This window comes from Carica papaya, chromosome 9, assembly GCF_054855325.1.
Source record: "Carica papaya isolate Zhongbai chromosome 9, ASM5485532v1, whole genome shotgun sequence".
NCBI lineage: Eukaryota > Viridiplantae > Streptophyta > Magnoliopsida > Brassicales > Caricaceae > Carica > Carica papaya.
In genome coordinates this window covers 4,924,460-4,952,259 of record NC_142317.1, presented here as the reverse complement: position 1 = coordinate 4,952,259, position 27,800 = coordinate 4,924,460, and the positions used below count along the sequence as shown (strand labels likewise).

The window sequence follows — 27,800 nt, the reverse complement described above, 5'->3', positions numbered from 1 at the left end:
TCTCTCTAAAAAGAAGACCCAAAACTTTAGGCCCATTTGATTTGTACAGAAACTTGCTATTTACAAACTGTGCTGTTATGGATATGTCGGCCCAAATCGAGGAAACCCATAAGTCCGTACCCGACCCGAGCTATTTGGATCAACCCGAATTTCACCTTAATTCTTAAATAAATGCAGTCGCGTGGTTCACGCTCCCCCATCTCCAAAACCCGCCAATTTCTTTCCCGCCATTTATCGAACACTGTCTCATGACTTCACTTTATACAATAAAAACTTTATCATCTTCCCTAGTAAGCTGAAAATCTCCTGTGTTTATTTTGTTTTATTTTTCTGTACATTAATGGAGGACAATTTTGAGGAGCAAAACAAGCTCCCCGAGCTCAAGCTAGGTAACAGAACGAAAACCCTAGTTTTGTGTTCTTTTTTTTTGGGTCATTGATATTTTGATGGTTGAAAGTAAGAAGGTATAGTCTTGATTCTATATAATCATTGCAGATGCTAAGCAGGCTCAAGGGTTCATTTCATTCTTTAAAACCCTACCGAATGTACGACTCTCATCTCTGTTTTTCTGGCTGTGCTATTTAATTTATTGAAAAGTGATTGTTTGAAACCCTAATTGATTGCTGGTTCATTGGAATATTAAGGGGAAAGGAAGAAAAATATTGAGTTTTGCTTGTCTTCTAACTTTTTGTTTGGACGAGGAGAGAAGGGATTGTGTGTGATAATGGAACAAAATTATACTCAACTGAGCATAGTAAGTATTTGAAACATGTTTAAAGGAGCTTTGCTGAATATCTGAATTTGAAACGAAAAAATGTTATGCTTATATTTTGAGTGAGGACAGAAAGAACTAGAAGTTTGATAATAAGAACTTTGTCTTTTTGTGGCCACTGGTTGGTTGATGATTTAGACCCCAAAAAAAAAAATATATATATTTTGAAGGCCAATGGGAATGGATTAATATTTTGACTTTCACTTGTTATTTAGAAACTTTTTTTATCTGATTTTTCCTTTTTGCTTCTCTGTGTTGCAGGACCCTAGGGCTGTTCGCTTCTTTGATCGGCGGGTAAGTTCTTTCTTTTTCCGTAGTTTGTTAATTGCTTCATATCTTAAGTCTCTAACGATATATTTGTCTTCTGAATTGAGAAAGGATTATTTATTGATGTGGTGAAATAATCTTCTTGAATTGGTTCTTAAAAAAAACACATTTTTAATATAACTTTTTAAAACTGACTGCTACTTTTGTTCTGATGGGTGCTTATTCATGTGGATAAATGTGAACTGCTTTTTTTGAAGTTGCGCTGCAATGGATGGGTTATCTGCTAATCTTCATATGTGAACAAACTTGTCATTTGTGCACCAACTGCAATTTCCTTGAATATTTTACCCTCTTGTTATAATGAGTATCAATCTGAGATTTATGGTACTAGTAATTCAGCATTCATTTTTTTGAAAAACTTCTCGCTTAAACTATGCAGGATTATTATACTGCTCACGGTGAAAATGCCACTTTTATTGCAAAAACATACTATCATACAACCACTGCTTTGAGGCAACTTGGTGGCAGATCTGATGGCCTCTCCAGCGTAAGTGTTAGTAGAAACATGTTTGAAACTATTGCCCGTGATCTTCTTCTAGAGAGAATGGACCATACTCTTGAACTCTATGAAGGTAGTGGCTCCAATTGGAGATTAGTGAAAAGTGGAACTCCTGGAAATCTTAGCGGTTTTGAAGATGTCTTATTTGCCAACAATGAGATGGAGGATACACCTGTGGTTGTGGCCTTACTTCCAAACTTCCGTGACAATGGCTGCACAGTTGGCTTGGGGTATCTTGATTTAACTAAGAAAATACTTGGATTAACTGAATTTCTTGATGATAGCCACTTTACAAATGTTGAATCAGCTTTGGTCGCTCTTGGTTGTAAGGAATGTCTTTTGCCTACTGAGAGTGGAAAATCAAATGAATTTAGAACTCTGAATGATGCTTTCTCCAGATGTGGTGTGATGGTAACAGAAAGAAAAAAAAGTGAGTTTAAAGCGAGAGATTTGGTGCAGGATCTGGGTCGGCTTGTTAAGGGCTCAATTGAGCCAGTTAAAGATTTAGTTTCTGGATTTGAAATTGCACCTGCTGCTTTAGGTGCACTACTAAACTATGCAGAATTACTCTCAAATGAGAGCAATTATGGAAATTATACCATCCGAAGGTACAGTCTTAACAGCTATATGAGATTAGATTCGGCTGCTATGAGGGCGCTTAATATCATGGAAAGCAAAACTGACGCAAATAAAAATTTTAGTTTGTTTGGTCTCATGAATAGAACCTGCACTGCTGGTATGGGGAAACGATTACTTCATATGTGGCTAAAACAGCCTTTATTAGATTGTACTGAAATCAACTGCAGGCTAGATATGGTGCAAGCATTTGTTGAAGATACTGCTCTTCGCCAAAATCTGAGGCAGCATCTCAAAAGAATCTCTGATATAGAAAGACTGATCCACAATCTTCAGAAGAAAAGAGCTGGTTTGCAGCATATTGTAAAACTTTATCAGGTCATCCCTTTAACTTTATCTTTACTAATTAATCCTTGCATCAACAGACTTATGTTTGCTAGAGAATCAGCAAAAAGAATCAATTGTTTCGTGTCTACCAAACTGATTGATCTACTACTCATTTACCAATTTTGTTTCCTTTCTTTCTTTAGTTGGAAACTTGATAGAGGCATTATTATAGGGGAATGTCCTTTTATAATGTAATTATAATGTTATCTGATATTTCAGAGATGTAACTTTTAGTGTTATAACATTCTTTGGTAACAGTTTTTCTGATAAAAGAAAAAATCTTCTGCCCTGACCTTCTTTTTAAATGCCTTACCTCTATTCTTTTCTGAAGTCACTGGAACTAAGGTCAGGCTACTTGCATACTTTTCCATTAGCATGTATCACAAGCTTATCTAGTAAACTGCAGATTATTTGTCTTTTCAGACATTATTTTTTTATTACTAAATTTTTCATTGTTTCAAATTTGATATTCATCTTTATGCAGTCAAGTATAAGGCTTCCCTACATTCGGAGTGCTATAGAACAGTATGATGGAGAATTTTCAGCATTGATCAAGGAGAGATATTTGGACCCCCTTGAGTTGTTGACTGATGATGATCACTTGAATAAGTTCATTGCTCTTGTAGAAACATCTGTTGATCTTGATCAACTTGATAATGGGGAGTATATGATTTCATCTAGTTATGACTCTGCACTATCTGCACTGAAAGAGGAGCAAGAGTCACTCGAGCAGCAAATACACAATTTGCATAAGCAAACTGCTCTTGAGCTTGATCTACCGTTGGATAAGGCACTAAAGTTGGATAAGGGCACACAGTTTGGGCATGTATTTAGAATTACAAAGAAGGAAGAGCCAAAAATAAGAAAAAAGCTCACAACCCAATTTATTGTCCTCGAAACACGGAAAGATGGTGTAAAATTTACAAATACGAAACTTAAAAAATTAGGTGATCGGTACCAAAAGATTCTTGATGATTACAAGAATTGTCAAAAAGAGCTGGTTAACCAGGTGGTCCAAACTGCAGGAACTTTTTCTGAGGTATAAATGCTTTGTAATATCTTGTTTCTCTATGTCTCTTGTTCTTCTCAAAAGAAACAAAATACTGCAGGTTTTCGAATCATTGGCTGGATTGCTCTCCGAATTGGATGTCTTGCTTAGTTTTGCTGAGTTGGCATCCAGTTGTCCTACTCCATACACTAGACCCAACATCACCTCATCAGTAACTACTTTCTTTTTTTTTTTTTACTACATTTTGTTTCTTGTCTTCATGCTTTTCGCTTTGTTTTTTAAATATCTTCATCCTATGGTAACAGTTTCTTCTTTTTTTTTTTCTTTGTAGGATGTGGGTGATATTATATTAGAAGGAAGTCGACATCCATGTGTAGAGGCTCAAGACTGGGTGAATTTTATACCAAATGATTGTAAACTCGTGAGTACTAGAATGTCAAGGTCAACATGTGTATTCTGACCCTCTTGAATTGAACTCAAATTTCTTTTCGCTCTTTCTTACAAATCAGGTGCAGGGAAAGAGTTGGTTCCAAATCATAACAGGGCCTAACATGGGTGGAAAATCTACTTTCATTCGTCAGGTATGGATTCTGTTATATTTTCATATTTATCATCATTTAGCAGGAGTACATAACTTAAATTCCTTTGTGAGAGACTTTAGCATTATCCTAATATGCTCTTCTATCGCACATGATAACAATTTAAGGGTGATCTTCTTGATGCAGTTGATGCTATTTAATTTTCATGCTTTCACCTCATGTCAGTAATTTATATCTATTTTGTTTGCATTGTCCCGTTTCCTTATTGACTTAACAGTTTTGCTTGATTGCGCCTTTTCTCTTGGTATATTTGCAGGTTGGTGTGAACATTCTGATGGCTCAAGTTGGTTCCTTTGTTCCTTGTGATAAAGCTAGTATTTCTGTAAGGGACTGTATCTTTGCTCGTGTTGGTGCTGGCGACTGCCAAGTGAGTTACATGGCATATTCTCTTAAGTCTTCGAAATGCTGAAAATAACCGTTGATCTGCAATGAAGAGTTGTTGTGCTGCTACAGGCTTTCTTTATTTATACTGCTAAACTCCTGTTTGAGTTAAATGCTATACTGCAAAGTAGTTCAGACATGTGCTTAGTCATACTGCACACACATGCTATAGGACCTTCTAATTTTTCGTTTTCACTTTTGGTTTGTACAAGTTACTTGTCTAGCTTGATCTTATCACGAGTTTATTATAAAATCAACATCAAATGTCCATCCAGAGTGATTGAACTTGAATCGTACATGACTTTATGGATCACGCATCATGTATCATGGCTACTGTTATAGAAATAGGAGACAAGTACCCCCGCTATTTTTCCGTTTTCTTCACTATTTCACCAAGAATAGCATAAGTTGCACAGTTGTTAAAATGAAAGGGACTGCTCAATTTGTGCTCTTCCTTGCTACAAAAATTTATTTGTGGGTTGTTTTTGTCTTTTTCTTATAGTTGCGTGGAGTTTCTACCTTTATGCAAGAAATGCTTGAAACTGCATCAATATTGAAAGGAGCTACCAATAAGTCATTGATAATCATTGATGAGCTGGGAAGAGGGACGTCAACATATGATGGATTTGGTTAGTTTAACACCTTCAAGTTCATAAAACAATATTATACTTTCTCATACTCCCCCAATTTGGAAGTATATTTGTGAAATTAAGTGCTTCATATATGTGCTTGTACCTTCTCCTCATTCTTGCCAGAGATGATAATTATGTGGTATGTGTTGCATCTAATGCATGACTTGATTTAATATCATTCAAACCTTTCCTAAAGCCCAGCTGACTTTTTCCTTGGCATGTTCTGTCTGCAGAGACAAAAGCATTTTGTTGTTATTTTAGCCTTTTTCAGTCAATATTTTCTACAGGCAGCTACCGGACTCAGTTTCAGATTGATTCTTTTAACAAAACAATTTTATAACTAATACAAAGTAATACACGTTAAGGCACTTGTATTTTTAGAATGAAAAAAGTAATCATTTATGAAGAAAGACATTCTCATATTTCCTTCAACTAAAATGCAAATTTGTTAATAGAGAAGTAGGAAATCAAATTTAGAGTTGCAGTGGGTGCAATGGAAACCGATGAGATGGATGGACAATGATTTCACTTTCTTTAATATCTTTGAAATTCCATCTTGTTTTCTCCTTTCAGCCACCTGTCACGTGCAGGTGTGGTTGTGAATTTGTTTACCTTTTAGTACATAACCTCACTGCATGTTGTGTTGCAGATAATGACCTCTATATTCTGTTCAATCTCCGGATTAACTGTGTGTTCTGAATTCTGTGTTTAGTTTACTATGTTATTGACATGTTATGAGGTGTTCCTGTGGTTATCAGGTTTAGCTTGGGCTATATGTGAGCACCTGGTTCAAGTGATTAAAGCACCCACTTTATTTGCAACCCACTTCCACGAGTTGACTGCCTTAGCCCATGAAAATGCTGATCCTGAGTCCAATGAGCAGCAAATTGTTGGTGTTGCAAACTATCATGTCAGTGCTCATATTGACTCATCAAGTCGCAAGCTGACCATGCTTTATAAGGTTGGTGCACGCATTGATTCATCATATTATGCCTTTCAGGCTCATAAAAAGAACCAGTAGAGTGGGAAAAGTTTCGTTCTTGTGAAATAGTCTTTGAGGCTCATGTTTTTCCCCCCCGCCAGTTTATGATGCTTCCCAATTTATTATTATTTTGCATCAACACTTACAGATTTTCAAAAGTAAAGGTGGTTAACTTTAGCAACTATTTGAGTATACTGACACTTCTGATAAATTAGGAAAAGCCAGGTGGAATATCACATAAAATTACTGACCACCAACTATAGAAAACTAATCCTGTTCTGTTGTAGTTAAGTCGAGTCCATGATAAGTTGACTTAATTACTGAAATTAAAATGTCTGTCACAGTTGTGTACCAAACTAACCCATTCGTATTAGCTTTTCTCTCTCTTTCTGTACTTTTAACACTTTGTTTCCTTCTACATTCTGAAGCAACAAACCTTGTCCATGATTTCACTGGCAGTATTATCCTTTTTCTCTAATCTTCCATTTTTTGGAGAGTGAGAAGGATAGGTATCCTATTAACTTCCTGTATAGGAGGGGAGCGAGAGAGAAGGATGAGCTGGCTAGTTGACCAAGCCAGCAAAGACATTCACTTGAGAAGAGTATTTTTGTAATTTGCATATAGAAAACAGGGAAGAAAGAGAAACAAAAGTTAGTTAGGCTAGAGGGAAATATATGAGGAAAATAAGAAAAAGAAAAGGAAGAAAACAGGGAGTAGAGGAGCAACAGTAGCACTCTCAAATTTGCTTCCACCATCAGCTTCCTTTATTGTAACCTGCAGTAACTTTAATAGAAAATCTCCCAAAATTTATTTCTTTAAATTTGAAACTTGTCAGAAAGATGGTGGAGGAGGAGTTGAGCAAGCTAAAGTATACACCACAGATATTTCCCACTTTTTGACACGTACTCTATTGTTCTATCTCTGAGCATATTGCACACCGCATTGGTTTAGATTGGATTTCCAATGCAAATCTGTCCTTGTTATTGAAAAAGAAATGAACCAAATCAGCCCACACAGAGGATAGGCATGAATACTAAAGTGAAGAGGTTGTATGTAGAAGGAACCCTTTTTAGAGGAAAAAGGAAATTATATAAATAGAGGCACCAAGGAAGTTCCACCCCTATACACATAAGTGATCTGGTACTGCTTTGGAGGCCTGGATATAACAAATACTGAAAATGTTTTGGAATAGGCCTTGGTAATAGGTGTTATTTAGCATAGCCCTTAGTTCAGATGTCACATGTAAAATAAAATCAGCCTTGAATTGGTCATTCTAACTTCTAGGCCTGAGTGAGTCAGGTGAGGTGCAACAATTGAAGGCAAATGATAACAGTGTCCAGCTAAGCTATTCTATAATTTATTTTGTCTCATGTATATAGTGAAACCTACATACTTTGGGAAATTTTGCATTTGCTTATCCCTCCACAATGTGATGAATTTTTCAGGTTCTGCCAGGGTCTTGTGATCAAAGTTTTGGTATTCATGTTGCAGAATTTGCCAACTTTCCTGAAAGTGTTGTGGCCCTTGCTCGGGAAAAAGCTGCTGAATTGGAAGATTTTTCACCATCTTCAATCATTTCGAACGATACCAGAGACGAGGTCTGTTGTTATCTTAAGATGTCCATGAGTAGCAAATTGTGTTGATAGTTGGTTCTACTTTAGGTTCATTTAAATCTATAAATTTTAATTACCTATTGTTTGTTCTTAGTAGACATGACTTTCGACCAATCACGATTTTACTATTGTTATTCCTTAGTTACTTTTCTTTCTGGACATCAGTAATTTTTGTGAAGTCAACTATGCTTTGCGAAAATGCCATGGAAAAAGCAACTAGTTATTTTCGTTGTTGGAAAATGCCATAGAAAAAGCAAAAAGAAAAGGAAAAGAAAATGAAAAAGAAAAATTATGAAAGTCCTATGAAATTGTTGTACAATGTGGCTAGTTTTCTTTTTCTGTTTTGTGAAATTTGGTCAATTGGTCAGAACAGTTAGTGTGTTTCAGTATGAAATCTTGGAACAAAGCTTGCTACTAGAGAAGAAAATTTCACTACTGGCAAAGGCTATTAGTCCTAAAAAGCGTATTTTATTGGGATGCATGTTTGATTTATTTGATAATATTACTTGCAGGTTGGATCCAAAAGAAAGAGAGAGTGCAATGATGATGATGATATGTCTAGAGGTGCTGCCCGGGCTCACCAGTTTCTAAAGGCATTTGCAGATTTGCCATTGGAGAATATGGACTTGAGGCAGGCTTTAAAGCAAGTAAGCAAGCTAAAGGATGACTTGGAGAAGGATGCGGTGAACAATAGCTGGCTTCAGAAATTCCTCTAGGTGCACAAGAAGTCAGGTAGAAATTCATTTGTGGAATCTTTGTATAGTCTCTTCATGTGAATAGGGCGTGTTCAATCTAATATCATTTCTGAGTAATCTTAATCCTCTCTGTTTTTGTTTCTTTCTGGAGTCCTAAATGGAACTGTAGCCAGTTAACCTCAATCCCACTGTCAATAGTTTTCCTTTTATTCAAGTGGGTATAATTAAGCTTGGCCTTTGGAACTGTCTGTCATTTTCCGTTTTTAGGCCTGACGACTAGAGAAGTTATTGTGTATCGGGTATATGGTAGAGTAGTAACTCTTCTGTTGTTACTAGGAAAAAGAGCTAGCAAATAGAAATTTTAATTTGAGTTTATTAACCATAGCGGGGGGGACTATAACATAACATGTATCTATTGAACAAAGTAATTCCTGATATGACTCGGAGAACCACTGTCATCTTTTGTTAGCTGATTTATTTCGTAGAGGGAACATGTAGTTTTCAGTACTCGACATAAGTCGTTTCTTAGATAAAAATAGGGTACAGTTTGTGAGTAGCCTGCGGAATTATTATATGTTCTTTCATCTCCCTTTAGGAAAACATGTTCTTTTTTATATGACTCAAATTATATGCTCGTTTTGCTCTTTTTGCATGTCCTCTTGTACCTTCTGCTTCTCTTTGAAGTAAACATTATTATTGGTTTAGATGTTGGGGTAAAAAAGCTCTTTGTGCCCAAACGCAATGTGCATGCAGGATATAACGAGTCGAATCCAACCCAACTTTAAATACATAAAATTCAAACTGTTTTGAATCTGGGTGGATATACTGAATTTATCTTGTTCGAGTTCTAGTAGGGTTTTCAATGGAACATGGATCACTACGACCTGATTTATTATGAACATATATGTTTGTGTATATTAAATTAAAAAATTATGTTATATATATTTGGATCAAGTTTTTGGTTTCTAAACCCGAATCAGTTCAAATTTAGTTAGTTAAAATTTTATCCAATCAGACACAATTTGATTGTTCATTTTTAGTAATAAAAAAAAAAGGGGGGTGGGGAGGGGAAGTGAAATTATGTCTATAAAGTAAATATTAAGAGAAAAGAAGAGAAAAATTAACTATAATTTAAAGTTAATTAGTTGCAGTTTTATTAATATATTAATAAAATGAATTTTTTTTTTAATAAAATTAATCATTATTAATTTATAATACAGTCGTAATTTTATATTTTACTCAATATTTTGTAAAATGGGTTACTTTTTAACTTAAATAATTCAGTACAACTTTACAGATAATGAAGTGAAATATCTACTTTTTTTACGGTACAATATTTAAAAAATTAAAAAGGTGGTTCATTTTTTAATCAATTAATTGTCTTACGTGTAATTTTGATGTCATTCATGCACGGTAAATTATTTGTTACCATTCATGACGATGCAAATCAAAATAAATTTTAATTTCATTAAATATGATTAGTAATTTAATATAAACATGATGAAGAATGAAATTCTAAATTAACTTTACAAAATCCATTGATTATGATGTGAAATTAGAGAGAAGGATTTTAATTGATTTACTTCTCTTCCCCTTTATATCAAGAAGACCGTCCAGATAACAAGTAAAAAATTAAATACGCATATAATATTCAATAATTAAGTCAAAGATAATCACCCATTATATTAGTTTATTTTAATTTATTATTATTTTTTTAAATCATGTGATGTGGATGTGGTGGGCTCCACCACCATGACGATTTCGAAAAGGATAAAATTTTGTGCCTCGGGTGTAAAATCCATTCCTACTCTACACATTGACGTGTTCTTCAACTCACCGCTCCTCCTCCCTATAAACACACACACCCACACACACGTATATATATATATATATATATATGTATATATATCTTTGGCACGGAAGTAGAATATTTATTATTCTATATTTGTTAATTTTGGATGAGTTGAAATCGTTACACGTGGCATCACGTAAACCTTTTAGATTATGTTCAGTAATCTTGATCGGGTAGTGTAACGGGTTAGGATGAAAATTTAATTTGTCTTTTCCTATATATATTTTTTAATATAAATTCATGTATTTATACATATAATAAAAAATACATAGAAATACATATCTCATAACTCAAATATCTAATTTAATAAAAAATAGTGAAATTACTTACCATCAAAATATAAAACAATAATAATAATAATAATTGTATATCCAACGTAAATATATCAAATATCACAACACCTCGTATTTATTTAATTGGTATTCCTCCACATTTAATAAATTTTAAATTAAATATTAAAGATTTGACTCTTACTAATAGAAATAAATATATACGTTATATTTTATGTTAAAAAAAAAACCCATAATTCTATCAACACTAATATAAATATTTATTGAATAGATACTAAAAATTAAATATTGAAAATGTTAATGGAAATAATAAAAAAAATAACAATACAAGAAATTTGTTGAATAACTCAAAAAATATTTAAATTTAAATGGTTGAAAATAAAGTATATGGGTAATTGAAATTGTGCACTAACACACCATGTATGTAAATAATTTTTTTTTTTAAAAAAAAAAACAAATAAACTTATATAAAATTACTCTATAGTTTAATGTTATTTCATTCTACCAATTAAACTAGAAGAAGGAAACAAATTCATTTGCGACTACAATAAATAAATAATATTAGAGAATTTTATTGGTTAACATATCTTATTCGTATTTGTCCCACCATTTGCAATAATTTCATCTCATAATTTAAATTAATAATTTAAAATTCATTACACTAATTATTTTTTGTTTTCTTCAACACATCATGTTACATTTGTTTATTATTTGTATCTTTTTCTAATCATTGCGAGAGGTTTGTGGAGAAGTTACCTATAAAAATATTTTCAATCCTTAGAGTTTTATTCAATTCTTATTAGTTTAACTTATCATGATTGAGACTATATATTAAAATTTTTTATATAATTTTAATTGAATTTAAATTAATAAATAAAATATATTATAATTTCTATATTAATATTCAATAGTATTAATAGATCTATATTAATTAAATTATTAATTTAAATAAATTTATTACATTAATATAATTAGTAAATATTTTTAAATAATTAAATTTCTTTAGTTTGAAAATACATCCTAATATTTTTCTCTTAATATATATATATATATATATATGAACAAGTGGGTTGAGAAGATTTCAGCCAACCGACTCAATTTGACATACTCTGTGTCCTTTGAAAAATAGCTACATAGATGTTGTCAATTATACAATCAATTACATAAACATGCATTATAAAGTTAATTACATTACACTGCGTTACAATATTATTAATAAAAATGCTTATTTCAATTATTTTTTTTAACAATCTTAAGCACCTCTTAAATTCAACCCAACCCATTCAAACTTAAAAAAAAAAAAAAAAAAAAAAACTAAATAATTAATAAATTATTTATAATATTTTATAAATATAATCATTTAATTATACTTTTTTTTTTTAAATTAAAAGTTAAAGATAAATTATTAAATAGTGGTGCAAATTTGAGGTGTATTGAATGGTTGCCCCACTTCCTTTCTTTTTGCTACCCGTTCTGAAAACATAAACAAAACTCCTAAACTACACTAACCCATTAATAAATCTCCTTGTCCCATCATTACCCACTTACTCTTTAACTTATACTTTTAAAAACTATTCCACTATTGTTCTAAATTAATTTGTAAAAAGTCAACTGAATTAAAATTATTACGTTATATGAAACCTATGCATGTACAAAAACATGTAAAAGTACAAATGTTATTTCAAGCAATTTTGTTTTTGCCTAAAAGTTTTGAAATTTATGTTCATATTATGTTGGGGTTTAATAGGATTTTTAGATGCATTTATTGAATTTCAAAATGAGAATTTTATTTCGAGGTAAGCATACAAAAATTATTAATAATTTTTATTTTTATTAAGTTTATAGTTTAAAACTCTAGTTTTGCTAAATACTTTGTAATTTTAATTGAATATATTTTCTAAACTTCTTATATCTTTTTATAAAAAAAATTAATTCATTTTTTCGTTAAAAAAAGAATATTGTGATTTGGCCAACCAACTTTTTATATTTGCACTATAATCCTTTTCACTCCGTCGGTGGCAACTGCCGTTACCTTCCGTTTTTTTGTTTTTTTTTGTTTGAATAGTCGTTACCTTCCGTTTAAATGCCATTACCTCGCTTCGGAGTCACACTTTCCGTGCTTCGCCATTATTAACTGTTTATTATAGTTGTGTATATTAATAATTATTAATTGATCCGAATCTTTTAAAAAATAGGATAATAAATTTTCGTACTTTAATTAAAAATAATTACTTCACTCTATTATATATTAAAAATGTACTATAAAAATAAAATATATTTAAACTATACGTATGAGAATAAATATGTATACGTTTAAATTGATTAAAAAACTGTGTTATTAAATTTATAACAATAAATACTATCTTTATCTTAGCTAATAAAGTGGAGAAAGGTTAATAAAAATTAAATAATAATTAATTATTTATATTTTAAAATTATTGTTAAATGAATAAAAAACAATTAAAAAAAATGAAATAAACTTTTGCTATATATTATTTGTCGCACTAAGTTTATTCAATTATTCATGTGATACTATAATCATAAAGAGTAATAGGGTGTATAATCCTTGATTGTAATATATATTATACGTACATACATATATATACATAAAATTGTTTGTTGTTGTATTCTAGTTCAGAGTTCTTACAAGTGTTTTAGTTATACGAATAAAATAATTTAATTTTTAAATATCGAGTTAGTCTATTATTAAAGTAATATCATGCATGTCAAGTTACAATTTAATGCTACGTGTATTAGATTATCTTATATGACATAATTGTATGTTTATAATATTTAATTAATTGTGATTTAATTGCTAATTTATTATTTAATTATTAAATTATCAAAATTTAATATAATATTTTACATAACATTTAATGTAATACATACAAATTTTTCATTCTAAAATTGACAACGTTATTTTGAATTTTATTTTTATGTATTAAAAAAAGACTTATAATAATATATTTGATTTGATTGTAAAATTATTGTAATCTAAACGAAAAATATATTTTGTTTATATATAAAATATTTTATTAATTGTTTTATTTTTTTATTTATTTAATTTACGTATATATTTGTTTAATAGTTATATTATCACTTTCATTTATATATATTTTTATCATTATTAATTTATATAATTTTATAATGATATAAATTTATTATTGTTAATGTTTTTAAGTATAAAATTTTATTTTAGTAAGTTAATAGCATGCTTTAAGAAAACAATATTTTTTAAGTGAAAAAGAGTAATTAAATAGTAAAAAAAGGAAAATTTAATTCCAATAAATTAAATAGTAAATAAAAATCAGAGCCATTGATTACAGCATCAGAAGAACTCATTATAAAAAAAAAATCAAGATTTCGTCGATCTAAGGTGGAAGAAAGATTTAATGCAGATATATTTACAATTTTTTTGATTTTTTATTTTTAAAATTAATAACAAAGGAATGGCCGAATGAGGCGTGCCCGAATCAATAAATACAGAGAACAGAGTGCCGCAATCAATTACACAGACGGGGGGAGAGTGCCCGAATCAATAAAGGACGAGCAATGGCGTTACTTTGACGTGAAAGCAAAGTTAGAGAGAGAGAGAAAAGAATGACTTTTTGGTGTATAGAGGGAGAAAGGCGTGTAATATGTGTTTTGTTTTTATATTCATAAAACCGGTGGGAAAAAACACAGTCAAGAGAGAGAGAGGGATAGAAAGGCGAGAAGGGGGTTTATTATCTTCAATGGCGCCCACTGAAAGCTTCCTGTAAATTGTAATCCCTTGACTGGTATTCTATTTATACATATATTGGTATAATATATATTGTAGAGAGAGAGACTGATAGTATCTGTATTTACGAGGTTCACACTATATATATTGTAGAGAGAGAGAGAGAGAGAGAGAGAGAGAGAGAGAGAGACAGTTTTGTTTCGTCTTCTTTGTGTGGTATTATTATATACATATTCTCTCTATGCGTTTCTTTGTCTAAAAGGAGAGAGGGAAAGAGGGAGAAGACACATAGAGAAGGGAAGAGATGATGAGCTGGAGAAGAGTATTGAAGTCTGTACAGGCACTAGCAGCGCATAGCCTTCTCTTCTCATTCACGCTCTTGCTCGTTCTCAAGCTCGACCATATCGTGTCCTATTCTTGGTGGTAAGCCTCTATTCTCTGCGTGTAGATTAGATTGGTACACTCACGCATGGGATAAAGGATTATAAGGACATCTTTTCCTTTTATTTTGGGGGTTGAGATCGCTTCGATGTTGATTATTTTTGCCTTTAAATTGTTAGGTTTTTGTTACATGTAGTTTTACCTGGGAATTCATATTGTTTCCTTGTCGATGTTTGTTTTTAGGTCTTATTGATTCAATTGGAAGGATGAGGTTGAGTTAGGTTTGGTTTGCTCTAAATTGTTTTAGGTTAGTTTGTGTCAGTTTCTCAAAACTATCAGTTCCTTAGCGATTGTTCGTAGACTTCGGGAAATTTGCGTCCATGTATACCTAAATGCATGTGTTAGAAGTATTGTTTGCTATTGAATTATGAAACGTTTAGGGTCTACAGTGTTGAAAAATAATTTCTGAAGTTAGCCATATGGTAAAGCATGTGGTTTCTGTCATGAATTAATTAGGGTTTTTCTTTTATTATCAGAATAAAATGTATCAACTTTATTCCTAAGCAGATACTTGGGGAGTGCGATATTGTGGGACTGAGCCAGTTGGTTTCCAAATTGAAGATTTGTTTTTATAAGGAGTTCAGAGACAACTTGTCCAAGAAAATGACGAATCTTGAGACGTAGTTTTAACACCTGAAACAGCATGCATTTTTGTTTTGGTTTTGAATTTGTAATGTCTGATTATACCGTTAAAAATGGTTCATTCATATCTTTGATTAAGTATAATTTCCACAATTGCAATATGTTGAATTAATCGGAGTCATTTTGTGACTTGGGATAGCGCTTGTAGACTTGGATTGTTCTTTAACTGTGGTTAGATGGTTGAAAGAAGCCTGAAATTTTGAGGGAATGAAATTGAGGTTCTCAGCTTTGTTTAAAGAGATTGGCAGGATTATTATAATGGATAGAATTAGTTGATGATATCAGAGTAGTTCAGCTATTAGACTTAGCGCAATGTAGCAATTTTAGCAGTGACCGAATTAAGATAGCGGATATTGGTGTGTTAAGAGAATCCAAAGGGAGGGTGTAGATGGCGGTTGCCTTTTTGAATTGAAAGAAGATCAGAATTCATACAATAAGTGCCAACTGGGTACAGGGATCCACAGGCAGTTTTTCTTATATGTATGCTATGGAGATTCATTGGCACGATGTATTCTTCTCCCAATCATGACTACTAGAGGTTTTGTATCCTTATTGTCACTCCAAAAGGTACTTGACTTTGAAGGTCATGAATTAGCCTCATAAAAGGAGCAAAAGACACACATTGAACTGATACGGGCTAATTACTGTAAATATGGAAAATGTAGTGTGCTATCACTAAGATGTATGTAGTATAATATTCTGGTTGTTTCCTAGTGTTTTTTTTGTATGTATTTTTCAGTTCATAAGAAATGTCAGTTTTAGATAACACCTAGTGTTGGGCATTCCTCTTCTTTTTCTTCAATAAGATACTGAAACTTTATTGATTGATTACCACATTACTTAAATGCTGAAAGAATGTGAAATTCGTTTGCTTAAAAATCCTCTAATGTCTTCCCTCTGTCCTTGAGATAATTAAGTTTAATTTTTGCTTATTGATGTTGCAGGCTAATATTTTTCCCACTTTGGATGTTTCACGCTGTTGTTGCCCGCGGGAGATTCTCTTTGCCTGCTCCATCTGTTCCTCATAATCGTCATGTAAAAGATGTTTTTCTTCTCCTATACTTCTGGATAACATCAAAAGGACTTAGCTTCTTTCTGTTTTTGTTGAACTTTACCTTTTCATAAATAGACACCTATATTGTGAAATTAGACATATAAAGTCATATTTTGTTGATTGCACTATCGATGTCTCTGTTTCTTGTACAGTGGGCACCTTGCCATGCCGTTGTGGCGACACCACTGCTTATTGCATTTGAACTGCTACTTTGTATATATCTTGAGAGCATATACGGTATATAGTCACCTCACTACTTTCCTTTTCGTATTTCAGGTGTTTGGCAATATTTTTTCATGCCTATGATTTAATTTATTTAAACAAAACGTCAAGATGGATGGATTAGCTTGTATAAGGGTGCATGGTTAGATCCTGCTTTATTAATGCTTTCCTACCATTACTTTGTTACAGTTTATGATTTTGCTGCTGTGACCTTGAAGATTGTCTTTCTTCCCCTCTTGGCACTTGAAATCATTATTCTGATTGATAATTTCAGGTACGTTATATAGGGTTATTGATTTTTATCCAAGGGAATGTCATAATAGTATTAATTTTAGGTTTTAACTCTTGCTTCTTGCATCCCAAAAATAGGCTGCAAAGCTTATTAGTTAATTTAAGACAAATGTTTCTGAGCTAAAGAGGAATGTTTTTTCTACTGAATACTTGAAACTAAATTACATAAACTTTTATAGCTTCACTCCATTAAGAAGGCGAGACTATGGGAAGGATGGGAACACTGAGAACTGTATATCATGATGAATAGACAAGTCCTTAACTTTTCTGTTAAAAGAAATATTTGGAAGAAACACAGATTCTGCTTTGAATATGTTTGCTTTAAGGTGTAATTCTATATTGGGGGATTTGGATACCTTTGGTGGCCTTGTAATAGTGGTGTTGTTTCTACAAAAATTTTGCACATTCTGGTCCTTTTCTGTTTATATTAGCAAGATTAATAAGAGAAGAAAGTGGGTGTAGTTTTGTCAAATGTGGGAATTGGGATTGAGACTTTTGTTTTATGTATGTGATTTAAAAGGCAGGCCAAATGATATTTTCTTTAATAGGATGAAAAAAGAGCAATCTTTGTTTCTTGAACTTAAAGTTTTTAATCTTCAGTTTTAATATTATGAAACAAATACTTAAGTACCGTCGGATGTAGGTCCTAGAGTAAACATGTGATAGATCATTAGATAGTCCCTCTTCCTCTCCCTTTTGCTCTCTCCAAAATTGGTAAATTGGTTTGCTTATCCATAAACAGAAGCCCATTCTTTCTAACCTCTTTGGACCTAGTAACTGATGTTCACCTGTTCTACAGAATGTGCCGGGCTTTAATGCCTGGTGATGAAGAAAGCATGAGTGATGAAGCAATATGGGAGACACTGCCTGTAAGTATGCATGTCTTTTACTTCATTGTTGGCTTTATGCACATGTAATCTGATATTTATGGCATTTTTCCTAGTTATTGTTTAAGGGTTTCTAATAAATGGAAATGTAAATGTTGACAGAGGAATATAACACTGTTGTGAACTGCCCCAGAGACAATTAGCTCTGGTTTGTTCTCTTTAATGTATGGCTTTAATGAACTTGATACTATTGATAATAGTCAATGAGGGTTTGCTAATTGATAATAGTTGGTGAGAAATGAGCTTTTAGCTTGGGAGGGGATTTGTAAGGATAAGGGCATGCCTTGTGTCATATCCTTGTCTATCATGTGGGTCACTTAGAAAGAAAGAAATAATAGGGTTTTTGAGGGTAAGGAAGAACTTCTTTTTAAGGTTAGAGACAAATGGCTACATTATTTTGGTTCCATGGTTTTGGAACATGACATTTACAGCTTAGATTTTGCGGTCATTGTAGATATTTTCACTAATTAGTAAATTTTTTGTATATGAGTGGCACCCTTTAGTGTCTTCACTTAATACACTTCTCACATTTTTTTATCTAAAAAAAAAAAGTAAATGACTTGAGCAAGTGAAAGATAATTTTCTTAAGTTTCAAAATTTGCTGATAATATCACTACCTAGTTTGAACAGAAGGTATGATATTTTCGTGGTTTTAGTGACATACACGATCCACGGATATGTTTTGTAAATTTTCATTTTTCTTCTCTATCTACTAAGGATATTTTGTAATCCAGCTTTTCTTATTTAATTCATTTGCTTCCTGGTTTCTTTGTTTGTTTGATTTTTATTCTTTTCTTGTTAGTGTAAGTCTTGAAACATGTGCTTTGACTATTGGTGCGGGTTTGCAAGAAGGGAAAGGTTATTGGTGGTGTTGTTAACTTAATATAATCTTATCAAGCACACATGATTTGCTTTGAGCTATATTCTTACATGTTAATTTTATCAATTAATTTTGTTCTGCCTCTAAACAAAATTATTCAACATAATTATTTGAAAAAAAGTGCACAATATAAAACAAGATACTAAGAAGAGAAAAAATCTGAGGTCAACTGGCTTGACTTCCAATAGAGAGAGCATGATAGCTAATAACTTCAATATAATTGTTCAATAGTGAGGGACTGACTAATGTAAATACAATAGCTTAAGATGTTACCATAATGTATTTTGCTTATATTTCCCATGCTTGAACTTTTTATACTCTTATCTCAATTTGTATATCACCTTTGACTGAACAAGGAAAACACATTTTAATTACGATGATCCTTTGTCTCAGCTAGTACATCTCCCCCCAGACAGACCATGTGGCATGTCTTAGTAGGTTCTTACTCATTTCAATTGAGTCTGAATTCTTGACCCAACCATCTTGCAATTTTTTTGAAATGTTAAAGTAAATGAAACAAAAGTGTAAATTTTTATTATTTCTTCAATTAATGGAGTTTTCTATCAGTATCACTAATTTAGGACATGCCAAAATAGAAAGGGTAATAGATGAAATGGGTGGATTATGTTTATTTGCATAATCTCTGAATATATTTATCAGCTTTAATAATGCATAATCTCTGAATATATTTATCAGCTTTAATAATCGTACGATTCTCCTTTTTGGTCCTCAATATAATCCTGAAAGCTCATTAGTTGATCTTCTCATGATTCTGATAGTGATAGCTATGCTTGGAAATTTTATAATTTAGAATAAGGCTAGTAGGCATTAGCCTTCTACTGCAGTTGGTTTGTCCCTTCAAGGCGTAATTAATGGGGCCTCTGCTCGATCTTGAAGCAGAGGTAGGTGGTGCTGAAACAAGCAGGTTATGGATTATGGGCTTTTAGGATTCTGGTGAATAATTAGGAATCATCAGTGACATTCACTCTTGATGTAACTGGCGACAGATTTTTGCCTTGTGATCTCCTTTCCTTGATGTCTTTATTTGATTTTTCTGTCTGTCGTGCTTAACTGCCTTCTCCTTGAACGTGTATGCATACATTTTCTGTTCGGGGACAAGATTTTTTTTTTAAGATTACTAAATATGACATTTTTAGGAATATTATAATTTTTATGCTAATACTCTGTGTCAGTTTCTTTTTTGTTCTTCTTCTTGAGGTAATACTATATTTTGTTCTTGCTGACACTGTAGCATCAGGTACCAGTACCATGATCATACACGGCACATTTTTCAGGATTTTAGATTTTAATATTATAGTTTTAATGCAAATTTTCTAAGTAACAACGAGAAGAGTTCCATTTATACTTAAGATGGGAACAGTAAGTGAAATGCTTGTTTACTGTTTGTAGCACTTTTGGGTTGCAATTTCCATGGTCTTCTTTGTGGCTGCCACAGTCTTCACCTTCCTAAAACTATGCGGTAATTTTTCTTTTCCCCCTTGATCTCTAATAAACTTTCAATTCGGAACAGTTCAAGGCATTAAAAACACTATTTTTGAAATAAGTTTGTTAAGTGAGTGATTGGCTCATCAAGTCATTTTGATATGTGATGGAGCATTTACCATGCATTTTTCTTCTAAAGATGGGAAATCTTGATTCTTTCATGAGGTCAATGTTACCGATATGATATAGGAGCTGTAGATTTCACCTCTCGGATTTGTTATGATTTAGATAATATCCATTAGTCCCAGATGCAAATGCGCATCTGCATATATTGGGTGGAGAGATTTGGAGACCATGTCTCGTTCAACATAGGGATATTGGGGTTGTCGGGTGGGCTACACGGGTTCAAGCCTGAAGTGCTAGCTTTAGTGAAATAGGAACTTGGGGTTGCCCTTGTTATCCTAATAGCAGCTGACACTTGTTATTTACCTTTTTGTTTTAGTTCAATAGTGGGCTGACCAACCATTGAACTGATCTAAGTCCTTGGCCTGACATTTATTTTGGTCTTCTTTTTTGTTTAATTCAACTGCTGTAAAAAAAGAGTTTCACTTTTTTCTTTTTTCTGTTGGAAGTTTTCCTAGTTAGGTTCAATGAAATCTGGCTTAAGTGGGTAGTAATCTTGATATTCTGTATATGCCATTACAGAAGATGGGACCCTAGTGGCATGTCTTTGATTTTCAAGTTGGTGTAGTTCTTAGTTTCTATGGCAATGTAAGGAATTCACATTAGATGATTGACCTAATGCAAATGTAAGTTGTCAAATGAAAAAGAGAGGTTCGATATTATGAGATAAAAAAAAGAAATTAATACTTTTCTTTTATGTGTAATACGTAGCAGAAGATATTGCTTTAATTAATTTGGAATGTTGTAGAAGAATTGATAATCTCATTGCTGATATCATTTTCTTTGGCTTCAGCTCAGATTCGTATAGGCTTCTTAGGTTCACTTTTGGCTTCATGTTTTGGATGTTTCTCTTGCATGTAAATGTTCTGCTGTGTCTAGTCATATGGTGATAGTAATGTAAATAATAGTAAAAGAGCCTACCAAAAATTTCCCCATATAAAATGTTTCATATTTAGTATGATGCCACTCATTCTGCATGATAGCTAACCTTGCTACTTCTATCCTGACTACTGTTTGATGTTTTCTCATCTTTATAATATCAGGTGATGTAGGTGCTCTTGGTTGGTGGGACTTATTCATAAACTTTGGGTACATTTCATTTGCTTCATGTTTCTTAGTTTTGAATTTCTGAGGTATTTGTTTCTTTTTCATGATGTTGATGACTGAAAGAGAGTTAAAACATCTTCTCCAGTATTGCAGAGTGCTTTGCTTTTCTTGTTTGTACAAAGTGGTCAAATCCGGTGATTCACAGAAATTCTCGTACAAGAGAAGCTAGTTCATCCTCTACAACTGTTAGATATCTGGACTGGAACAGTGGCTTAATAGTCTCACCAGAGGAGCATCAACACCAGGACAGGTTGTGTGGTTTGCAAGATATTGGTGGGCATATTATGAAAATTCCTGTGATTGCATTCCAAGTCCTCCTTTGTATGCGTCTAGAGGTACACATGTAAATGCTTTATGAACATAGCTGCTGATTGAACTATTATCAACAAATTATAGTGCTCTGTAATTTCAGGGAACACCTCCTCGCGCTAGAGATATACCAATTCCTGTTCTCTTCTCGCCTCTTTTCCTGTTGCAAAGTGCTGGTGTACTATTTGCTGCATCTAAGTTAATAGAGAAAATAGTACTTCTGCTTCGGAGTGAAGCTGGTACAGGAATGTATTTTAGGTTTTCTTCGAGAGTTCATGATTGCTTGGGTTTCTTGCATCATGGTTCTAGGTAACAAACTTTGTTTTTCTCCCTTCATTTACATCCTGAATTGAATTTAACGGTGGACAAAATTTAAGGGCTACTTAATGCCTTCTGCATTTGACTTCATGAAAGCAGATTACTGGGTTGGTGGTCAATTGATGAAGGAAGTAGGGAGGAGCAAGCCAGGCTTTTCCATGAGGGCTCTTCTGGGTTAGTACATTCTTTCTTCTACTTTTAAATCTTTGTTTGGAATAAATGAATCCCACATAAACATATGGTATTTTTTTTAACATATTCACATCTTCATTGTTAACATAAAAATATAAATTTGCAAATGAGTTCCAGCACTTTTGTGTGGAATTCATTTGTTCCTAAAATAGTGTTAACGGAAAATTTACTACTGAATAAGAAGTTAATAGTCCTTTTTGGAGCAGCAGAATTATGGAAAAAAAATTGCTTACACTAAAAAGAAACAAGGACCTGGAAAGACAATGTATTTTGCTTTGCAGCTTACCTTTGTGAAATATTATGTTCCTTAATGTTAATGTCATTCAAAGTCATGATTATTTGATATTTTAATGGCTTCATTTTTCCTTACATGTATGTATCATTCGGTTTCTGAACAGTTATAACACATTTTGCGGGTATCCACCTGAGATAGTAAAGAAGATGCCTAAAAAGGATCTCGCAGAGGAGGTTATTACTAATACTGTTACTTCATATTTTACCTTTCATCGTCTATATTCTTTTCCCCAGTGTGTTTTTGGGTTTTCTTCTCCCCATTTTAGTATTTTCTGCAGTTATATTTGCTACACTTGTAATGCAAATCCCAAACTTTTATATACCGCTGCCTGCATCAAATCTTTGATTGTTGGTTCTCTTGTATCTCTCAGGTGTGGAGACTTCAGGCAGCTCTGGGTGAGCAAACTGAAATCACGAAATTTAGCCAGCAGGAGTTTGAAAGACTTCAAAATGTAATATTCTCATTTTATACTTGTTTTGAGAACAAAGGATGTTTACTGAATATGGTTATATAGCTTTTTTTTTTAAATAACTTTCAATTGTATCTTGTTTTGGGACTCTGTGCTTGTCATGTGTTTGACCAATAGAATAGATGTTACTGCTGTGATAACCTTTGTTTTGTATGTGTCCTGTAGTTAGCGTAATATTTTAGTTTTAGACGGTCTTGTGTTTCCAGTTGTCCTTGTTTGGTACCAGCCTGTTTAGCCTAACCTGGAGGTTTGTGGATGATAAATTGCCAATTCTTTGAAGTCTTGTGTTTCCAGTTTGTTTGGTACCAGCCTATTCAGCCCAACCTGGTGATTTGTGGATGATAAATTGCCAATTCTTTGAAGCCTTGTGTCAGACATTGATTGGTTGAAACCTAAATCTGACATAGATCTGTGAAATAATGTGTTATTCCTAATAAATTTCTAGTCTTGGCCAAATTTTCATAGGTTGTAATTTGAATTCCAGGCTTTTTGGCTTATACTGTGCTTTTGATTGCTTTGTCCTGTATAACTTGTCCCAGCTTCCATGAAGGATCGTTATATATTTAGGTCCTGCTAGAGTCAAACCAGCTAAAGATAAATTTTTATGTACTTGACTCGGACCTTTGTCTCAACAGAAAGCCACGACAAGCATGATGTGGTAGTTCTAGGTATTTGATTATCATGATGGTTTTCATATAACAAGATTATCATGATAGTTGGTGGGTTTATCTGTTGAGACCTTCAATTGTCTATCAAATTGCATTTCGTTAATGTGGTGATGAAGTTGTTACTGTCTGATTTGAAGTATACTCATGAACTTTGTTGAAGTTTTGTATCCTGGGTTTGTATTTGCTGATTATTATTTTAATGTACTGTCCAGGAGAAAGTGCTATGTAGGGTTTGTTTTGAGGGAGAGATCAGTGTTGTCCTTCTTCCGTGTAGGCATCGAATTCTTTGCAGGTATGATCATTTACATCAATGCTACTAAATTAATTTGCTAGTACTGAAGTTCAATTGTTTTTAAATTGTCAGCATATGGGTTGTATTGATTCTCAAATAAACTTTCCCGACTTTTTTATTATTATTATTTTCCTTTGCAGCAAATGCTGTGAGAAGTGTAAAAAATGCCCAATCTGCCGTGTCTCGATTGAGGAGAGATTACCTGTATTTGATGTTTAATGTATTGCCCTTTGCCGTTTTTGTAAGAAATGAAGTTCAGAGAAGAGTCAAAGTAACTTCTTAGGTATATAGGTTTTGCCCATACTGTTAAGCTAATGGTGTTTGGTGGTTCCAACTGACGGACAACATAGCACTGGAGAGAGAGAGAGAGAGCGAGTACAGCTGCTAAAGTTCTTACTATAACTGGTTAGCCTTTTACTTTCACTAGTTAGAAACTGTAAATATACAAGCTTTTATATCTATAGAAAGAAAAAAGGTGCCTTTTTTGCTCTGGGATTTTAAGTTGTCTCTCTGTTTCCTTGCATTGGCATTGTGTGAGGTTGTGTTAAAACTGACACAAAAATTTAGCTTTGTAAAGATTTAATTAGATGTACGAAGGTAATACCCTCGTTCTGGTCCCAACTAGCCCTTTTTTCGGCTTAGTTGTTGCTTTCACAATTTGCCAGTGAAAATAATTTGTTCAAATCTTTGTTTGCAGGGCTATTTACATCTTTCTTACTGTTAGTTTGTACTTGATATGTTTGAATAATGGCGTGGATACAAATGGAGGTGCTGAATCCTAGAAGTTTAGATTTTTGAGTATCTGAATTATTGGTCATTAAGAATACGTTTTAACAAAATTATCAGGGAGAAATTATTGCATTTGCAACTTCAGATATCTTTTGACGGAGTAGTCGAGTATTTATAGAAAGAAAAAAACAAAAAGAGACTAGTCCATAACGAGTAAATTGTACAGTTTCATATGAATCGCGCACGTACACACACGCATAAATCTGCGAAAGAAAGGAAGAGATGATATATATATATATATATATGTATATATATTTGTGCTGGAATCAAAGCAAAAAATGCAAAACTAAATAACGTTTTGTCAAGGGAATCCTCTTTCATCTAATGGAAATTTCTTACTAAAATTATTCCCAGTTAACCAAAACTATATAGTTTAATTCCTAACTTTGTTTTTGTCTTCTTGAACAGAATTTCTCCTTTACCCACAGGTTATACATACCTTTTTTTAGGAGACGCCTGCGCAAGAATGCTTGATAGAAAGTAGTTGAGCTTAAAAAGTTCATATATATATATACATATATATATTTACACGCACAAAAACACACATCTATAAGCTATAATCATGCAAATCTTGCTAAGCAATTCAACTCACTTCAAATTCTCCCCTTTATGGGTAAACAACAAGACCCACCTACCTATGTCTATTTTCTCGCAAACTCTTCATTTTAGTTCAACTTCTACCTACCATACAACTTCACCTCTCTCTTCATTCCCCCCTTACTTAACTCCACCCAAACGCCATTTTATCTCATACCCACATCAAATTCCTAATCAAAATCGTTTACTAGTTACTATTTCTACATCTAAAATGGCTAGCACTAAACTGGTGGCAGGAGACGAGCGTGCGGGTGCTGAAATCGTGTACGGGGCAGAAGAATGCTACCGCCACTCCATAGAGCTCTTGGAGGAATTGGGTTTCCCCAAGGGAGTTCTCCCTCTTCAAGACCTTGAAGAATGCGGGAGAGTTAGAGAGACGGGATTCGTGTGGATGAAGCAAAAACAGCCTTACGAGCACTTTTTTGTCGATACCAACACACGAGTGAGCTATTCTAGAGAGGTAACTGCGTATGTGGAGAAGAGGAAGATGAAGAAAATGACGGGTGTGAAGAGCAAACAGTTGTTGTTATGGGTGCCAATTACAGAGATGAGCATTGATGATCCAGCAAGCAAAAAGATTCATTTCAAGACTCCCATGGGGATTGGCAAGTCATTTCCCATCATTGCTTTCATGACTGATGAGGAGAAACACAAGTATTTGGAGAATGCCAATGAATGAATCATTCACTACATTTATATATATATATATATATATATATATATACTCGCACACTCGTTGCATTTGCTTATTTACATCATGAATTTATGTGATCATCTCTCTTATCTTTATTTATCTTATAAGAATATGAATGAAAAACCATCCTTCTTTTCTTATAACTATCTTGCTTTAAAGTTGTGTGAGTTGGTTTTTATTTTTATAAATATGATATTTTAATATATTAGATTGATACAAATAATGTATTACTTTGAATTAAACACTATAAATTTTATAAAATTCAATTTTTATTAGTTACTAATGAAAATTAAACATAACAATATATTATTGGCGTATTATTCATATCAGATTTGAGTTAAATACTATAAACTTTACAAAATCAGATTTTTATTAGTTATTAATAAAAATTAAATATAATATGAATATCAACATTTAATTGTATTAATTAGTATTTTTATTATATATAAAAAATAAAACTGTATTACTGGTGTTAATGATATTAATTACAAATTTTTTACAAAATTTTTTATAAATAGTTATGATGTCCATACTTTACCCAAAAAAAAAGGAATGTCCGTATTAACATTAGAAGCGAATTATTATTTTCATTTGTAATGTTTTGGTTCGATTGTAGTCTAAATATTGTAATTTTTTTTCTCACAACTTAGTTTTCAGTAAGCAACTTTTTCTTATTATATATAAAGTATGTTTAAAAATAAATTTTATATAGATGATAAAACATCAAACGACCAAATAATATAGTATAAAAATATAAAAACATTAAACTATAAAAGGGTAAACCATAACAAATACATTAGTTAACAATGAAGATAATGATGGTGAAATAAAAATAAAGTTAAAAGTTTTGAAAATATTGTTTACTTTTTAAAAATTGTTTATCAATTAGATGATACATAAATTTTAATATTCAACTATAATAAATACATTTATTGTTTAAATTTAATTTAACATTCAACGTTTTAAACTGTTCAAATTACTCATTTATTATTATTGTCCGTTGACACGGTTAGAAGTCAACTATAACATGTGTAACTATAATCTATATGGATGTCATACGTCATCATGTGACAGCCACGTAGACACATTTAAAATGATGAAGTCCTTCCCCATTTGTTCCCTAGAGGCTCACCGAAAAACAATACCCCTTTACTAAAAAGCTTGATGAGCACCTCCACCATCTTCCTCGTTCATCTGGAGTCACCTTCATCAAGAGAAAGCATTGTTTGGCTTCATCTAAGAAGTCTTAGAAAGTCCCATCCCCTTGCCTCTGACATTAAAAGGAGTTCACAGATACATACTAAATTAATTTTTTCAACGAACTCACCACTAACTTTATCAGTGCCAATGAGTACTCCAACACTTTTATTGTTTGTTGAAGGATTTGAGCTATTGTATCTTCTGAAAATAGGAGTTGACATAAAAGTTTTGCAAAGAGATTATTATGATTGTGATGTTAATCAAATTGGAGCAATCACCAACATCCATTGAGGTATATACATATATAGATACATTGAGATATTTTTTTTTGTTTCTTTTCTTTTGTATACATATGTAATACACTATTCCTAAATTTAGTTCGGAACTAATTTTAAAATTAAAAAAATATATAAAAATATAATTTTTAAATTTTTATTTAATGTAAAATTAGAAAAAAAAAATAGATGGATGATAAAATTGAAAATAATTTTA

The 27,800-nt window shown here is 32.4% G+C and overlaps 3 protein-coding genes across 5 annotated transcripts; all 3 read left to right on the top strand.

Annotated features, from left to right (window-relative positions):
• Positions 1-187: 187 nt before the first annotated feature.
• MSH2 (MUTS homolog 2) lies at positions 188-9,124 on the top strand. 2 transcript variants are annotated; one of them, XM_088211501.1, is made up of 13 exons: positions 188-389; positions 496-545; positions 1,034-1,066; positions 1,479-2,552; positions 3,046-3,600; positions 3,671-3,781; positions 3,902-3,991; positions 4,080-4,151; positions 4,426-4,536; positions 5,053-5,179; positions 5,941-6,143; positions 7,656-7,762; positions 8,290-9,124. In XM_088211501.1, exons 1-13 carry the CDS (start codon positions 341-343, stop codon positions 8,366-8,368), a joined length of 2,661 nt encoding a protein of 886 aa, XP_088067627.1. In that variant the 5' UTR covers positions 188-340; the 3' UTR covers positions 8,369-9,124. The 2 variants fall into 2 exon arrangements, with proteins under 2 accessions (XP_088067627.1, XP_088067628.1); XM_088211502.1 differs by having other exon boundaries at positions 189-389; positions 7,610-7,762.
• Positions 9,125-14,280: 5,156 nt separating this feature from the next.
• LOC110820399 (Transmembrane Fragile-X-F-associated protein) lies at positions 14,281-24,523 on the top strand. 2 transcript variants are annotated; one of them, XM_088210890.1, is made up of 14 exons: positions 14,281-14,758; positions 16,363-16,453; positions 16,625-16,709; positions 16,884-16,968; positions 17,785-17,854; positions 20,163-20,232; positions 21,422-21,467; positions 21,571-21,820; positions 21,898-22,103; positions 22,212-22,286; positions 22,703-22,772; positions 22,970-23,050; positions 23,949-24,028; positions 24,169-24,523. In XM_088210890.1, exons 1-14 carry the CDS (start codon positions 14,640-14,642, stop codon positions 24,245-24,247), a joined length of 1,407 nt encoding a protein of 468 aa, XP_088067016.1. In that variant the 5' UTR covers positions 14,281-14,639; the 3' UTR covers positions 24,248-24,523. The 2 variants fall into 2 exon arrangements, with proteins under 2 accessions (XP_088067016.1, XP_088067017.1); XM_088210891.1 differs by lacking the exon at positions 16,625-16,709 and having other exon boundaries at positions 14,740-14,758; positions 16,749-16,968.
• An 858-nt stretch (positions 24,524-25,381) lies between these two features.
• On the top strand, positions 25,382-26,251 carry LOC110820427 (DUF538 family protein (Protein of unknown function, DUF538)). The gene has a single exon (XM_022049886.2). It carries the CDS (start codon positions 25,455-25,457, stop codon positions 26,091-26,093), a length of 639 nt encoding a protein of 212 aa, XP_021905578.1. The 5' UTR covers positions 25,382-25,454; the 3' UTR covers positions 26,094-26,251.
• Positions 26,252-27,800: the final 1,549 nt, after the last annotated feature.

What these genes read in the sequence shown, in the direction of transcription:
- LOC110820399 (XM_088210890.1), top strand. Translation starts at nt 14,640, where the DNA reads ATGATGAGCTGGAGAAGAGTATTGAAGTCTGTACAGGCACTAGCAGCG. An exon ending in CAATATGGGAGACACTGCCT is followed by an intron (nt 17,855 to 20,162) that starts GTAAGTATGCAT and finishes TACTGTTTGTAG; the next exon opens with CACTTTTGGGTTGCAATTTC. An exon ending in TCCTTTGTATGCGTCTAGAG is followed by an intron (nt 21,821 to 21,897) that starts GTACACATGTAA and finishes CTGTAATTTCAG; the next exon opens with GGAACACCTCCTCGCGCTAG.
- LOC110820427 (XM_022049886.2), top strand. Translation starts at nt 25,455, where the DNA reads ATGTCTATTTTCTCGCAAACTCTTCATTTTAGTTCAACTTCTACCTAC.
- MSH2 (XM_088211502.1), top strand. Translation starts at nt 341, where the DNA reads ATGGAGGACAATTTTGAGGAGCAAAACAAGCTCCCCGAGCTCAAGCTA. An exon ending in GACCCAACATCACCTCATCA is followed by an intron (nt 3,782 to 3,901) that starts GTAACTACTTTC and finishes TTTTCTTTGTAG; the next exon opens with GATGTGGGTGATATTATATT. An exon ending in TACCAAATGATTGTAAACTC is followed by an intron (nt 3,992 to 4,079) that starts GTGAGTACTAGA and finishes CTTACAAATCAG; the next exon opens with GTGCAGGGAAAGAGTTGGTT.